Raw genomic sequence first — 16,960 nt, 5'->3', positions numbered from 1 at the left:
TCTTCTGTCTCAGGGTATAGAAATGCAACTGATATCTGTGCCTTGATTTTATATCCTGCCACTTTGCTGAATTGCTGTATGAGTCCTAGCAATTTTGGGGTGGAGTATTGGGTTTTCTACATAGAGTATCATGTTATCTGCAAAGAGTAAGAGTTTGACTTTTTCTTTGCCAGTTTGGATGCCTTTTATTTCCTTTTGTTGTCTGATTGCTGAGCCTAGGACTTCTAGTACTATTGAACAACAGGGGAGAGAGTGGACATCCCTGCTATGTTCCTAACCTTTGGGGAAAAGCTCTCAGTTTTTCCCCATTGAGAATGATATTCACTGTGGGCTTTTTGTATATGGCTTTTATGATATTAAGGTATGTTCCCTCTATCCTTAAATTGTGAAGACTGTCAAATTCTTTTTCTGTATCAGCTGAAAGGATCATATAGTTCTTGTCCTTTCTTTCTTTTTTTTTTTTTTGAAATATATTTTATTTATTTATTCTGGAGAGAGACAGAGAGAGGCAGAGACATAGGCAGAGGGAGAAGCAGGCTCCATGCAGGAAGCCCGATGTGGGACTCGATCCTGGGACTCCGGGATCAGGCCCTGAGCCAAAGACAGATACTCAACCACTGAACCACCCAGGCTTCCCAGTTCTTATCCTTTCCTTTATTAATGTGATATATCACCAGATTTGCAGATGTTGAAAGACTTGCAGTCCAGGAATAAATCCCACTTAGTCTTGGTGAATAATCCTTTTAATATACTATTGGATCCTATTAGCTAGTACCTTGGTGAGAATTTTGGCATCCATGTTCATCAGGGATATTGGTTTGTAATTCTCCTTGTTGGCAGAGTCTTTCTCTGATTTTGGGATCAAGGTAATGCTGGCCTCATGGAATGAGTTTGAATACTTTTCATATGCTTATTGACCATTCGGAATTCCTCTTTGGTGAAATGCTTTTACATGGTTTTGCCTATTTTTCTTTGGGGCTTTTGTGTCTTTTTTTATTTTTTAAAAAGATTTTATTTATTTATTTGAGAGAGAGAGATTGAGAGAGCATGAGCTGGGGGAGAAGTAGAGAGAGGGGAGCTGACTCCTCACTGAGCAGAGAGCCTGATGCAGGGCTGGATCCCAGAACCCTGGGATCATGTCCTGAGCCAAAGGCAGACACTTACCTAACTGAACCACCCAGTTACCCTCTTTTTCTTATTGGTCTATGATAGTTTTTTTTTCAATTGTGATAAAATATACATAACAAAAAATTTTAAGTGTGCTGTTTCACTTGTAGTTTTGAAGATATTATTGGTAAGTATCCTTTTTCTTTTACTCTAATTTATTCTAACTTTTTAATGGTATTTTTTGATGAAGAGAAGTTCTTGTTGTAATGCAGTCAAATGGGCAATGTTCCCCCCTCTTTTTTTTTTAAAGAGGGAGGGAGGGAGGGAAGGAGGAAGGGAGAGAGAGAGAGAGAGAGAGAGAGAGAGAGAGAGAGAGAGAGAGGTGAAGGAGAGCGGCAGAAGTAGAGGGAGAGAATCTTAAACAGGCTCCATGCTGCTTAAGGTAGGGCTCGATCTCACACCCTGAGATCATGACCTGAGCTGAAATCAAGAGTCTGACGCTTAACTGACTGAACCACTCAGGTGCCCCCAATGTTTCCTTTTATAGCTAGTGCTTTCTGTGTCTTGTTTAAGAAATCCTTTCCTACCTGGGGTCATGATGATTTTTTTCTTATATCCTTTTTTAGACTTGTGTAGTTTTCCCTTTCAGGTTTAGGTTTTCAGTCTTCCTAGAATCTTATTTTTGTGAATGATATGAGGTTCAACCTAATTATTATTTTTTGGACAAAACTGGAAAACTTTATTGAGAGAATTTTAACAAATTTTGAACACAAGAACAGTCTACATGGTTTCAGCTTGTCTTTGTTCAATCCTGGGGTTTCCCTTCGCCTGCTTCCAGCATCTTAAGGGACTCTAGATTTGCAAGTCTATTCCTTTTGACAAGTCTCTTCCCTTTGACATCAGGACTGTCTCCATGCTCTTTCCCAGTCTCGGGAAGAGTCAGTTCCTCCTGATTAGATTCCAGGGCAGGCCCTTGAGCTACAGGTACTCCTTCATCTCTTCTCTCTTAATCAGATATAATATCCTGACGCTCAATTGGTGGCTCCTTTCCTTTTTTTTTTTTTTTAAATATATATATATATTTTTAATTTTTATTTATTTATGTATTATAGTCACAGAGAGAGAGAGAGAGGCAGAGACACAGGCAGAGGGAGAAGCAGGCTCCATGCACTGGGAGCCCGATGTGGGATTCGATCCCAGGTCTCCAGGATCGCGCCCTGGGCCAAAGGCAGGCGCTAAACCGCTGCGCCACCCAGGGATCCCGGTGGCTCCTTTCCTTGTTGCTCAGCGCTGGGAACCACAGGCCAAATCAGCTGCAAAGATTTTTCATCATCTCATCTTGCTCTAGGCCTGAATGTTGGCCTTACTTGCCAATTCATATTTCACACAAGACAGACAATGGCCATTTTGCTGACACACCCAGAGAAAAGCAACCTGTTTATTTTTCCACATAGATGAGCATCCACATCCACATAGATGAGCAATTATGTATTTATCAGAGACTGTATTTGAGTATAATTGACACCAAATTTACTTTAGTTTTAGATGTACAACATAGTATCCAACATCTCTATACATTATGCTACGCTCACCACAGTGTAGCTACCACCTGTCATCATATAACTTTTACAATATCATTAACTGTATTCCCTGTGCTGTACCTGTTACTCCCATGATTTATTCATTCCATAATTGGAAGTCTGTATCTCCCAATCCTCTTCACCTATTTGACCTAACCCTTCATTTCCTTCCCTCTGGCAACCATCAGTTTGTTCTCTGTATTTATAGGTCTGATTCTAGCAATAATAAGTCTTGTTACTTGGTAGAACATGTCCTCCCATTCTTCTTCACCAAGTGTCTTGCTTGTTCTTGGTCCTTAGAATTTTCATACCAAATTTAGAATTAGCATATCACATTTCATAAAATACCTTTTGGTATTTTGGTTAAGATCACATTAATAATAATTTTGGGGATCCCTCAGTGGCTCAGCGGTTTAGTGCCCGCCTTTGGCCCAGGGCATGATCCTGGAGTCCCGGGATGGGGGTCCCGCGTTGGGCTCCTTGCATGGAGCCTCCTTCTCCCTCTGCCTGTGTGTGTCTCTGCCTCTCTCTCTCTCTCTGGGTCTCTCATTAATAAATAAATAAATAAATAAATAAATAAATAAATAAATAAAATCTTAAAAAATAATTTTTTTGAGAATTTGCATCTTTCTGGTATAAATTTTAGAATGAGTTTTTCACATTCCACAAAAATCTGTTAGGATTTTTATTAGGAATGCATTAAATAGAATTGGCACATTTACACAGGAGTCTTCCAATTCATGATATATCTTTTTTTAAAAAATTTGTCTCTTCTTTAAATCTCTCAGTATTTTATAATTTCCTCTGTAAAAGTTGTACTCATCTTTTTTAGATATATTTTCAGGTACTTAATATCTTTTAATGTTATATTGAATGATATCTTTAAATTTTAAATCTTTTTATTACTTGAATACAGAAATATAATAAATTTATAAAATAATTAAGACTTTATTTTTTAGAACAGTTTTAAATTTATAGAAGTACAGAGAGTTTCGTATTACATAGTCCTCACTGCCCCCTACACTCAATTTACTCATTGCATCTTACATTTGTATGGTATATTTATTAGAATTAATAAACTAGTATTGATATATTATTAACTAAAATCCACAGATTACTCAGTTTTTCTTAGTTTTTACTTAATGTCCTTTTTCTGTTTCAGGAACCTATCTTAGACACTACATTGTATCTAGTTGTATCTTCTTAGGCTCCTGTTGGCTCTGAGAATTTCTCAGATTTGGTGGGTTTTTGTTGTTGTTGTTTGTTTGTTTTTATTTTAAGTAGGCTTCACACCTAACATGAGGCTTGAATTCCCAACCTTGCAATCAGTGTTGCATGCTCTACTAACTGAGCCAGCCAGGCTCTCCCTCTTTTGTTTTGTTTTTAATGACATTGATAGTGTTGAGAAGTATGGGTCAGGTATATCAGAGGGTAGCCCTGTGTTGGAATTCATCTGATGTTTTTCTCATGATTAGACTGAGGGAGGTAGTGGGCTTTCTGAAGGAGGATCACAAAAGTAAATGCCATTTTCATCACATCAAATCAAGGGTACATATTATCAACATGACTTACCATTATTGATGTGACCTTGATCACCAGTCTGAAATAGTGTTTATCAGGTTTCTCTATTCTTTCCTCCCCCTTTCCATATGTTGTCTCTGGAAGGAAGTCACTCTCTGCAGCCCACACTTCAGAATTGGAAAATTATACTCTGTTAGAGTGGAGTAGCTACATAATTTTTTTTGGAATTCTTCTGCATGAGAGATTTGTCTTCTCCTCCTCTTATAATTTACTCAATTACTTATTTATCACTATGGACTTATGGGTATTTATTTTATACCTTGGGCTATAATAAAATTTTATAACATAAAATTTATTGCTATGTATAAATAAATAGCTATCACTGAATTTTTAATTAATTTTTGAAATTTCTTTTTTCTGGGCAGCCCTGATGGCCCAATGGTTTGGCATTGCCTTCAGCCCAGGGTATGATCCTGGAAACCTGGGATCGAGTCCCATGTCAGGCTCCCTGCATGGAGCCTGCTTCTCCCTCTGCCTGTGTCTCTGCCTCTGTCTCTCTCTCTGTGTCTCTCATGAATAAATAAATAAAATCTTTTTAAAAAGTTAAAAAAAAAGAAACTTCTTTTTTCTTTAAAAACCTTAATTTTAAAAATGTTATATTTTGGGGTGTATGGATGGCTCAGTCAGTTAAACTGCTGTCTCTTGATTTTTAAAAATATTTTTATTTTTATTTATTATTCTTTTAATATATTTTTTATTGGAGTTCGATTTGTCAACATACAGTATAACACCCAGTGCTCATCCCATCAAGTTCCCCCCTCAGTGCCCGTCACCCAGTCACCCCAACCCCACCCCCCCCACCTACCCTTCCACTACCTCTTGTTTGTTTCCCAGAGTTAGGAGTCTCTCATGTTCTGTCACCCTCACTGATATTTCCCACTCCCTTTCCCCTTTATTCCCTTTCACTATTTTTTATATTCCCCAAATAAATGAAACCATACATTTGTCCTTCTCCAGTTGACTTACTTCACTCAGCATAATAGAACTCAGAACCCTCCAGTTCTATCTATGTTGAAGCAAATGGTGAGTGTTCGTCGTTTCTGATGGCTGAGTAATATTCCATTGTATATATAGACCACAGCTTCTTTATCCATTCATCTTTCTATGGACACTGAGGCTCCTTCCACAGTTTGGCTATTGTGGACATTGCTGCTATAAACATTGGGGTGCAGGTGTCCTGCCATTTCACTGCATCTGTATCTTTGGGGTAAATCCCCAGCAGTGCAATTGTTGGGTTATAGGGAAGTTCTATTTTTAACTCTTTGAGGAATCTCCACACTGTTTTCCAGAGTGGCTGTGCCAGTTCACATTCCCACCCACAGTGCAAGAGGGTTCCCCTTTCTCCACATCCTCTCCAACATTTGTTGTTTCCAGCCTTGTTAATTTTCACCATTATCACTGGTGTGAGGTGGTATCTCATTGTGGGTTTTGATTTGTATTTCCCTGATGGAAATGATGCGGTGTCTCTTGATTTTGACTCAGGTCATGATCTAGGATCCTGCATGATCAGGCTCTGTGCTCAGCAGGGAGTCTGCTAGAGGGTTTCCTTCCCTCTCCCTTTACCCCCGTCTCCCCACTCATGTGTGTGCTTTTTCTCTCTTTAAAACAAATACATAAATCATTAAGAAAGTAAAAATGTTGTGTATTTTTATTTCTCTTCATTTTAATAGTTTATCTGAAGAGTTTTTTGCATGTCTACATATACCATCATATAAATTACAAATAGTGAATGTTTTGGTTCTGTCCTCATAAACATGACATGTTTCCAAAACCTTATTTAGAGTTTTAGAAATCATTGGCTCTTCTGTATTCCATAATGCCTTGGTTTTTCTAGATGATGTATTATATCTGGAGCTTTTTTTGTAGGAATCCAAACGCCGAATGAGTTACTTTTTAGATGTTTTCCTATTTTCTCAAGAAGACTTAGCTTTAAATTCAGCTGTCCTTATGTGGCCTTGGAAAATTAATCCCATCTTTGATGAAAATGATGAGGTAAATATCTTTCTCAGTTTATATTTTTGTATTCTGATATTTTAAGCACATTTATTTGATATACCTTTAAAAGCTAACTTTATGTGTCAATATGAGTTTGGAGCTAGCAACATTTATAGCTCTGCAAGCTTAGGACAGGCTGTTAGGCTTAATACAGGATCTGGTAAGAAGTGGGACTGACATTAAAGAGGTCAGAGCTATTATAGATTGATAATAACAGTAAGCACTGCCTTAAGTATTTTCCATTTAGTAATTTTTTTAATACTTGCAAAAATCCCAAGTGCTCCTATTTCCCCCATTTCATAGATAAGAAAAGTGAATCTCTGAGAAGTTAAATAACTGGCCCAGTATCAAAGAGAAAAGAAGTAGCAGATTCAGAATTTTATATCAGACTGAATATACTTTAGATTTTGGAAAAGTTCTAGTATAAACAAACCTCTTCTAAAGTGGGAAGTGAGATGGTATAGTAATGAAAAGCATGGACTTAATTTAGATAAACCTAAGTTCTTTTTTTTAAAAAAAGGATTTATTTATTTATTCATTCATTCATTCATTCATTCATTCATTCATTCATGAGAGACACAGATTGAGCGAGAGAGGCAGAGACACAGGCAGAGGGAGAAGCAGGCTCCATGCGGCGGGGAGCCCCATGCAGGTCTCAATCCCTGGTTTCCAGGATCAGGCCCTGGGCTGAAGGCGCTAAACCACTGAGCCATCCGGGCTGCCCATAAACCAAAGTTCTGATGCAGATTTTGGCTTTTATGACTTTGTGACATTGGACATATCTCTTGATTTCTATAAGCCTAAATGGTTTCATCTCTGAACTGAGAATAATGATAGTAATAATAACTGTGCTAATGTAGGTAAAGTATTGGGTAGTTTTTGACACATGATATGTGCTCAAAAATGGGAGCTTCTACCGTTATTCCCAGCATTTGTTAAATAAAGTATCTAATTAATATATAAGAATTGTTGCAGTCACTTCAGAGAGCTAGTGGTTTATTATTATTTACATTTTTATATTAGTTGGTGTTTCATTTTTCTACTCATTTTTACTTCTGTGGTGTTTTTTTATTACTATACAAAGCATTCAGATTTCTGATTTGATAAGTTTCCTTTGTAACAAAATAATTAACTTGATCAAATTGTCTCTTAAAAAGCTCATTGAGAATGCTAAACATAAAAAAGAAAATGAGCTAATGGCCAAGAGAGAGAAACTGATTTTGGAAATAGAAAAGGAATCACGGCGCATGGAAGAGTTTACAGAATTTGCAGAATTGGACCACATGCAACAGGTGTGATAAAAGCAGCTATAACAGGCCTGTAGATTAGTACAAGACATGTTTGCAAACGTTTAAATATGTGGAAAAACAAATGTTTCCTATGGCAAAGAGGGGTCTGACTTTTAGTCCTGGAACTGATACTATTTATGTGATCTTCCTTCTGACTTAGTTTTCTCTCTGTAAAATAGAACCATACCTTTTGCTCTATATCATAGTAATACTGGGAAGTTGATACTTAAAATTGCAATGTAAATGCAAGGACATAGCTTATGCAGTCTCATAATATCATATTTTTATAACATTACTTGGATATTTCTTGAGACAAAACGTTATTTGCTTTCAGTATGTGGCAGATGTAAGGCAACTACAAAAACGTATTCAGGAATCCGAAGAAGCAGTTCAGTTTATTAATAAAGAAGAGGAACTTTTCAAATGGGAATTGACAAAATATCCTGAACTGGATAAATTAAAAGTGAACATTGAACCCTATCAGAAGTTTTTTAATCTTGTTCTGAAGTGGCAACGAACAGAAAAACGGTAATTTCTGGTAATATAATACAAATTGAACAAATGATGTAAAAAGACATGTAAAATGTATAGTGATTTTTGATGTTGTTGGCTAAGTGTTTAAAAGTAGGACTTCTTCATCCACTTGAAAGAGAGAGAATCAAGTGTCATGCAGAAGAAATGTCAACTGTTGCTAAGATAGCACCTAACCTTACTGAAGTCTGATACTAAAGTGATATGCAATTAATGAATTTGACTAATGTTTTTGGAGTTAAATCTGCATTTCATTTGGCTGCTCAGTCGTTCACTTACAGTTTGAGACATTTGTTAGCATATGCAGCATGGCTGTGATGATGTTAATCTTACTTATCTCTCTACCATCAGCTGATGGTAGCTCTACCTGTTGTGATTAAGAAAAACTATTAAAGTGCTCTTACCTGCAGTTGCTTCTCTTTTAAAATAAATCTAGCCTAAAGAATTTCTAAGTTCCCCTCTGCACTCCAGAAGTTTCTGAGTTTAATATTTTGTCTTTCAATTCAGGTGGATGGATGGAGGGTTTTTGGACCTCAATGGGGAAAGTATGGAAGCCGATGTGGATGAATTTTCCCGAGAAATTTTTAAGACACTGAAATTTTTCCAAATGAAGCAAAAGAAGGAATTACAAGAAAAAAGAAAGGCAGCAAAAAGGCGATCTCTGGGAGAAGAAAGAATTGAAGAAGAACCAAAAGAGAATCCCACTATTACTATGTGCTCTACAGTAATGGAGCAGATAAAAGTTTTTAAGGTATGAACACATTTAATGACATTTTATGAAGCTCTGGTAGGAGCTATTACACATCATCCAGTGCTAATGAAGAGAAAAAGAACGATTTGGAAGCAAAACTAAAGCTAAGTCTGGAAAACTAGATCTATTACTAAATCCATGCTTCATTTTTTTCTGACGAAATCATTTAAATCAATCCCTTTGTCAAACAATGGATGACAAATAGCAAAGACTAGAATGACCAGATACAATGATATAAAGAGGATGAAAAATTACTAGTGCAGACCAGTCAGCCTATCCAAGGGCAGCAAGACAGGGTATCAGTTGCAAAAGCTTTAAAATCACACACTTAGGTTTGTATCACAATTCTGTGCTTGGTAGTGGCATATCTTGGGCAAGATATTTAGCCTCCCAGGCTTCAGTCATTTTTATGAGAGGATAAAAACTGGTGTTATGACAGTTAATAAGGCCTCCAGCTTCCCTAGGCAGCAGTGGCAGTGATTCCAGGTGTAGTGACAAGTTTCCACTGTCTGCATGCGCATAGCGCAAACTCAGATGGGATCTTGAGCATTGTTTCTTACCTGTATAACTCAGGTTATCAATGTTATGACTTTCATGTATATACTCCCAGAGTTTTGTTGCACGTATAACAATGTGAATATGAATTCTTATTCTTCCATCTTTCTACATAAAATATAGTGTACTACATGTATTATTTTCTTCCTTTGTTTTGATTACTTTATCTTGGAGACTTTTCTCCTCATATTATCAACTTTTTCTCTTTTTTTTTTTTTGCATCTATATAATGTTATATATTGGTGTAGGTGTGCGTGTAAAAGTGCAACTTCAAGGTAAACTCCAGAAGAGTATGCTAGATTAAAATCTATAGTCAAATTACCTTGCATAGGAGCTAAATCTATTTAAGGTTTCACCACCTTCAACAAGAGAATATCCTCAAACTTGGGTTTTTACTAATCTGCTAAGAGAATTTTCGTTTCTCTTATTACATAAAGTGTTAAGCATATTTTTATATATTTAAAAATGTTTTGTATTTCTTTGTGAACTGTTTGGTCTTAACATTGTCTATTTGTCTATTGAATTATTGGTCTTTTTCTTACTGATTTCTAGGACATAATATATAAATATTATTTATATGTCTATTAATATTAATTATATTAATATCTCTAGGACATTAATTTCCTAGGGCATTATATTATAGATATATATAACATGTATAAGAGATATTAGGTTTTGCCTATGATGTGTTTTGCAAATATTTGTTATTTGTTTTTTGACTTTATCATGGCTCTTGCCTTGCAGAAGTCTTTTTTTTAAAAATATTTTATTTATTTATGTATTTATATATTTATTTATTTGAGAGAGAGAAAGTGTGAGCAAGGAGAGGGGCAGAGGGGAGGGACAAAGTGGGGAGAAGGAGAGAGAAAGAATCTCAAGTAGGCTCCCTGCTAAGTGCAGAGGCCTGAATCTCACAATCTTGAGATCATGACCCTGAAATCATGACCTAAGCTGAAACCAAGAATTGGGTGCTTAACCAACTAAGCCACCCAGGCGTCTCCTTGCAGAAGCCTATTTATGTTTTTATTTGAATTTAGATTTATTATTCCAAAGTAAATGGAAAAGGAAGTTTTAAAATTTTATGTAGTTATCATTCTTTTCCTTTTTTAAAAAATAAATTAGGTAATCTTTATGCCCAACATGGGGTTTGAACTCACCATCCTGGGATTGAGAGTCATATGCCCCATCAACTGAGCCAGCCAGGCACCCCCATTCTTTTCCTTTGTCTACTGAATTTTAAATTGTAGCTAGAAATGCTTTCCTCATTCCAAGCTAATGTTTTCTTCTAGTACTTTCATAGTTTATTATTTGACAACACTTTATTGAGGATTCTTGAGGAGGGAGGGATATTGATCTTAATTAATTTTCTTGTAATATCTTTGTCAGGTTTTCGTATCAGGATTATACTGATCTTATAAAACAAAATGGGGAAGTTTTATCTTCCCTATTCCTTTTAAAAAGAAAATATTTTATTTATTTAAAGCATGCAGTTCAGTGACTTAGAATATTCACAGAGTTTTGCAACTATCACCACTATCTAATTTTAGAACATCATCACTCCAGAAAGTAAGCCCTTAACTATTAATATTAATGGTCACTCCCCATTTCCTCCTCCTCCTCCTAGATCATGGCAGTACTAATCTACTTTCTGTCTCTATGGATTTATCCATTCTAAACATTTCATATAAGTGGAATCATATTGTATGTGGCCCTTGCAACTGGCTTCTTTCACTTAGCGTATGTTTTCAATGTTGCAATATATATAATACTTCATTCTTCTTTATTGATGGATGATACTCAATTGTATGGATATGTCACATTTTGTTTATCCATTAATCTCTTGATGGACATTACATTGTTTTTACTTGTTAGCTCTTATGAGTAATGCTGCTATGAATATTTAGGCACAAGTTTTTGTGTGGACATATGTTTCCTTCTCTGGGGTATGTACTTAGGAGTGGAATTGCAGGGATACATGGTGATTCTACGTTTAACTTTTTGAGGAACTGCCAGACTTTTTTCCAAAGTAGCTGCGCTGTTTTACATTCCTACCAGCAATGCACAGGGGTTCCAATTTGTTCACATTCTTGTCAACACTTGTTGACAATAGCACTTGTTATTGTCTGTCTTTTTTAGTATAGCCATCCCAATGAGTATGAAGTGGTATCTCAGTGTGGTTTTGATTTATATTTACCTAATGACTAATAGTATTGAGCATCTTTTCGTGTGCTTATTGGCCATTTATATATTTTCTTTGGAGAAATATCTGTTTAAATCCTTTGCTCAGGGGCAGCCCGGGTGGCTCAGCGGTTTAGCATTGCCTTCAGTCCAGGGCCTGATCCTGGAGACCCGGGATCGAGTCCTACATCCAGCTCCCTGCATGGAGCCTACTTCTCCCTCTGCCTTTGTCTCTGCCTCTCTCTTTCTGTGTCTCTTTCATGAATAAATAAAATCTTAAAAAAATAAATCCTTTGCTCATTTTTAAATTGGATTGTCTCTTAATATTAAATTATAATTTTTTATATTGTATACACAAGTCCTTTATTAAATATGTGATTTAAAAGTTTTTCTCCAGGGCACTTGGGTGGCTTAGTTGGTTAAGCACCAGACTCCTGATTTTGGCTTAGGTTATGGGCTCAGGGTCCTGAGATTCAGCCCTCTGTCAGGCTCCATGCTGGGTGTGAAGATTCTCTCTCTCTCCCTCTACCTGTCCCCCACCACTTGTGAGTGTGTGTGCTCTCTCTCAAAAAAATATGTATCTATATATGAAGATTTTTTTCTCCCATTTCTTCTGTGGATTGTCTTTTAATTTTTTTGATGGTATGTTTTGAAGCACAAAAGTTTTAAATTCTGATGATGTCTCATTTATCTATTTTTTCTTTTGTTGCTTATGCTTTTGATGTCATATCTAAAAAAAGATTGCCTAATCCATGAATAATTACTAAGGAAGACATAATGAAATCTCTTAGAGATTTCCATTTAGTCTCCTCCACCTTTCCTTGGATAAGGACAACCCAGGAATGGCTCCTTCATGGCTATGATATTGCTGTTCACAGCTTTTCTTGATAGCCCTAATACAAACTTGGGAACAGTGTTTTTGTATGCTAAATGTAGGCCAGTAGCCCTTAGCTGTGCCTAATCTTAGATAGTTATGCTGTGCATTTTTTACTTGTACCATATTTTATTTGTCCCTGATACTCTTCAGAACTTTTCTGAGAAGTGAAGCAATAATGCAGCATCAACTTATTAAAATACATTTTGAACCTCGAAAAAAAGGAAGCTGGGATTGCATTGAATCTTTAAATTGATTTGGGAAATATTGTCATCTTAATATTAATTCTTCCAGTGTATGAGCATGAGATATTTTTACATTTATTTCGTCTTCTTTAATTTCTTTTGGCAATTATTTGTAATTTTTAGTCTACAAGTTTTGCAATTATTTTATTAAACTTACTCCTACGTATTTTATATTTCTTTATGCTATCATACATGAGATTTTTCCCCTTAATTTTGGTTTTGAGTTGTTTATTGTTAGTTTGTAGAAATACAATTAATTTTTGTATAGTGATCTTATATCCTGCAACCTTACTGAACTCATTTATTAGTTTTAACAGTTTTTAAATGAATTCCTTAGTGGAGCACCTGGCTGACCCAGTCAGTGGAGTATGCAACTCTTGATGTCAGGGTTATAAGTTCAAGCCCCACATTGGATATAGAGATTACTTTAAAAAAAATAAATGAGTTCCTTAGAATTTTCTCTATATAATGTTATATATTGGTGTAGGTGTGCGTGTAAAAGTGCAACTTCAAGGTAAACTCCAGAAGAGTATGCTAGATTAAAATCTATAGTCAAATTACCTTGCATAGGAGCTAAATCTATTTAAGGTTTCACCACCTTCAACAAGAGAATATCCTCAAACTTGGGTTTTTACTAATCTGCTAAGAGAATTTTCGTTTCTCTTATTACATAAAGTGTTAAGCATATTTTTATATATTTAAAAATGTTTTGTATTTCTTTGTGAACTGTTTGGTCTTAACATTGTCTATTTGTCTATTGAATTATTGGTCTTTTTCTTACTGATTTCTAGGACATAATATATAAATATTATTTATATGTCTATTAATATTAATTATATTAATATCTCTAGGACATTAATTTCCTAGGGCATTATATTATAGATATATATAACATGTATAAGAGATATTAGGTTTTGCCTATGATGTGTTTTGCAAATATTTGTTATTTGTTTTTTGACTTTATCATGGCTCTTGCCTTGCAGAAGTCTTTTTTTTAAAAATATTTTATTTATTTATGTATTTATATATTTATTTATTTGAGAGAGAGAAAGTGTGAGCAAGGAGAGGGGCAGAGGGGAGGGACAAAGTGGGGAGAAGGAGAGAGAAAGAATCTCAAGTAGGCTCCCTGCTAAGTGCAGAGGCCTGAATCTCACAATCTTGAGATCATGACCCTGAAATCATGACCTAAGCTGAAACCAAGAATTGGGTGCTTAACCAACTAAGCCACCCAGGCGTCTCCTTGCAGAAGCCTATTTATGTTTTTATTTGAATTTAGATTTATTATTCCAAAGTAAATGGAAAAGGAAGTTTTAAAATTTTATGTAGTTATCATTCTTTTCCTTTTTTAAAAAATAAATTAGGTAATCTTTATGCCCAACATGGGGTTTGAACTCACCATCCTGGGATTGAGAGTCATATGCCCCATCAACTGAGCCAGCCAGGCACCCCCATTCTTTTCCTTTGTCTACTGAATTTTAAATTGTAGCTAGAAATGCTTTCCTCATTCCAAGCTAATGTTTTCTTCTAGTACTTTCATAGTTTATTATTTGACAACACTTTATTGAGGATTCTTGAGGAGGGAGGGATATTGATCTTAATTAATTTTCTTGTAATATCTTTGTCAGGTTTTCGTATCAGGATTATACTGATCTTATAAAACAAAATGGGGAAGTTTTATCTTCCCTATTCCTTTTAAAAAGAAAATATTTTATTTATTTAAAGCATGCAGTTCAGTGACTTAGAATATTCACAGAGTTTTGCAACTATCACCACTATCTAATTTTAGAACATCATCACTCCAGAAAGTAAGCCCTTAACTATTAATATTAATGGTCACTCCCCATTTCCTCCTCCTCCTCCTAGATCATGGCAGTACTAATCTACTTTCTGTCTCTATGGATTTATCCATTCTAAACATTTCATATAAGTGGAATCATATTGTATGTGGCCCTTGCAACTGGCTTCTTTCACTTAGCGTATGTTTTCAATGTTGCAATATATATAATACTTCATTCTTCTTTATTGATGGATGATACTCAATTGTATGGATATGTCACATTTTGTTTATCCATTAATCTCTTGATGGACATTACATTGTTTTTACTTGTTAGCTCTTATGAGTAATGCTGCTATGAATATTTAGGCACAAGTTTTTGTGTGGACATATGTTTCCTTCTCTGGGGTATGTACTTAGGAGTGGAATTGCAGGGATACATGGTGATTCTACGTTTAACTTTTTGAGGAACTGCCAGACTTTTTTCCAAAGTAGCTGCGCTGTTTTACATTCCTACCAGCAATGCACAGGGGTTCCAATTTGTTCACATTCTTGTCAACACTTGTTGACAATAGCACTTGTTATTGTCTGTCTTTTTTAGTATAGCCATCCCAATGAGTATGAAGTGGTATCTCAGTGTGGTTTTGATTTATATTTACCTAATGACTAATAGTATTGAGCATCTTTTCGTGTGCTTATTGGCCATTTATATATTTTCTTTGGAGAAATATCTGTTTAAATCCTTTGCTCAGGGGCAGCCCGGGTGGCTCAGCGGTTTAGCATTGCCTTCAGTCCAGGGCCTGATCCTGGAGACCCGGGATCGAGTCCTACATCCAGCTCCCTGCATGGAGCCTACTTCTCCCTCTGCCTTTGTCTCTGCCTCTCTCTTTCTGTGTCTCTTTCATGAATAAATAAAATCTTAAAAAAATAAATCCTTTGCTCATTTTTAAATTGGATTGTCTCTTAATATTAAATTATAATTTTTTATATTGTATACACAAGTCCTTTATTAAATATGTGATTTAAAAGTTTTTCTCCAGGGCACTTGGGTGGCTTAGTTGGTTAAGCACCAGACTCCTGATTTTGGCTTAGGTTATGGGCTCAGGGTCCTGAGATTCAGCCCTCTGTCAGGCTCCATGCTGGGTGTGAAGATTCTCTCTCTCTCCCTCTACCTGTCCCCCACCACTTGTGAGTGTGTGTGCTCTCTCTCAAAAAAATATGTATCTATATATGAAGATTTTTTTCTCCCATTTCTTCTGTGGATTGTCTTTTAATTTTTTTGATGGTATGTTTTGAAGCACAAAAGTTTTAAATTCTGATGATGTCTCATTTATCTATTTTTTCTTTTGTTGCTTATGCTTTTGATGTCATATCTAAAAAAAGATTGCCTAATCCATGAATAATTACTAAGGAAGACATAATGAAATCTCTTAGAGATTTCCATTTAGTCTCCTCCACCTTTCCTTGGATAAGGACAACCCAGGAATGGCTCCTTCATGGCTATGATATTGCTGTTCACAGCTTTTCTTGATAGCCCTAATACAAACTTGGGAACAGTGTTTTTGTATGCTAAATGTAGGCCAGTAGCCCTTAGCTGTGCCTAATCTTAGATAGTTATGCTGTGCATTTTTTACTTGTACCATATTTTATTTGTCCCTGATACTCTTCAGAACTTTTCTGAGAAGTGAAGCAATAATGCAGCATCAACTTATTAAAATACATTTTGAACCTCGAAAAAAAGGAAGCTGGGATTGCATTGAATCTTTAAATTGATTTGGGAAATATTGTCATCTTAATATTAATTCTTCCAGTGTATGAGCATGAGATATTTTTACATTTATTTCGTCTTCTTTAATTTCTTTTGGCAATTATTTGTAATTTTTAGTCTACAAGTTTTGCAATTATTTTATTAAACTTACTCCTACGTATTTTATATTTCTTTATGCTATCATACATGAGATTTTTCCCCTTAATTTTGGTTTTGAGTTGTTTATTGTTAGTTTGTAGAAATACAATTAATTTTTGTATAGTGATCTTATATCCTGCAACCTTACTGAACTCATTTATTAGTTTTAACAGTTTTTAAATGAATTCCTTAGTGGAGCACCTGGCTGACCCAGTCAGTGGAGTATGCAACTCTTGATGTCAGGGTTATAAGTTCAAGCCCCACATTGGATATAGAGATTACTTTAAAAAAAATAAATGAGTTCCTTAGAATTTTCTCTATATAAGATTACATAATCAGTAAATAGAGAGTTTTATGTTTTTATTTCCAATCTAAATGTCTTAAAAAAGATTTTTTTTCCACATAACTAGTGACTTGGATATTGACATTAGAGTCTTCTTTTTTTTTTTTTAATTTTTATTTATTTATGATAGTCACAGAGAGAGAGAGAGGCAGAGACACAGGCGGAGGGAGAAGCAGGCTCCATGCACCGGGAGCCTGATGTGGGATTCGATCCCGCGTCTCCAGGATTGCGCCCTGGGCCAAAGGCAGGCG

The 16,960-nt window shown here is 35.6% G+C and overlaps 1 protein-coding gene across 1 annotated transcript in view; it reads left to right on the top strand.

Annotated features, from left to right (window-relative positions):
* DNAH12 (dynein axonemal heavy chain 12) overlaps positions 1 to 16,960 on the top strand; it is a 215,192-nt gene that overhangs the window by 30,376 nt on the left and 167,856 nt on the right. The window contains exons 14-17 of the mRNA XM_041762972.1: positions 6,135 to 6,260; positions 7,421 to 7,555; positions 7,887 to 8,080; positions 8,591 to 8,834. Coding sequence (XP_041618906.1) covers positions 6,135 to 6,260; positions 7,421 to 7,555; positions 7,887 to 8,080; positions 8,591 to 8,834 — 699 coding nt within the window. The remainder of the gene's footprint in view (positions 1 to 6,134; positions 6,261 to 7,420; positions 7,556 to 7,886; positions 8,081 to 8,590; positions 8,835 to 16,960) is intronic.

The sequence above is a fragment of the Vulpes lagopus genome, chromosome 7, assembly GCF_018345385.1.
Source record: "Vulpes lagopus strain Blue_001 chromosome 7, ASM1834538v1, whole genome shotgun sequence".
Lineage (NCBI taxonomy): Eukaryota > Metazoa > Chordata > Mammalia > Carnivora > Canidae > Vulpes > Vulpes lagopus.
The sequence above is the reverse complement of the archived record's forward strand: the minus strand, read 5'-3'. Positions and strand labels throughout refer to the sequence as shown.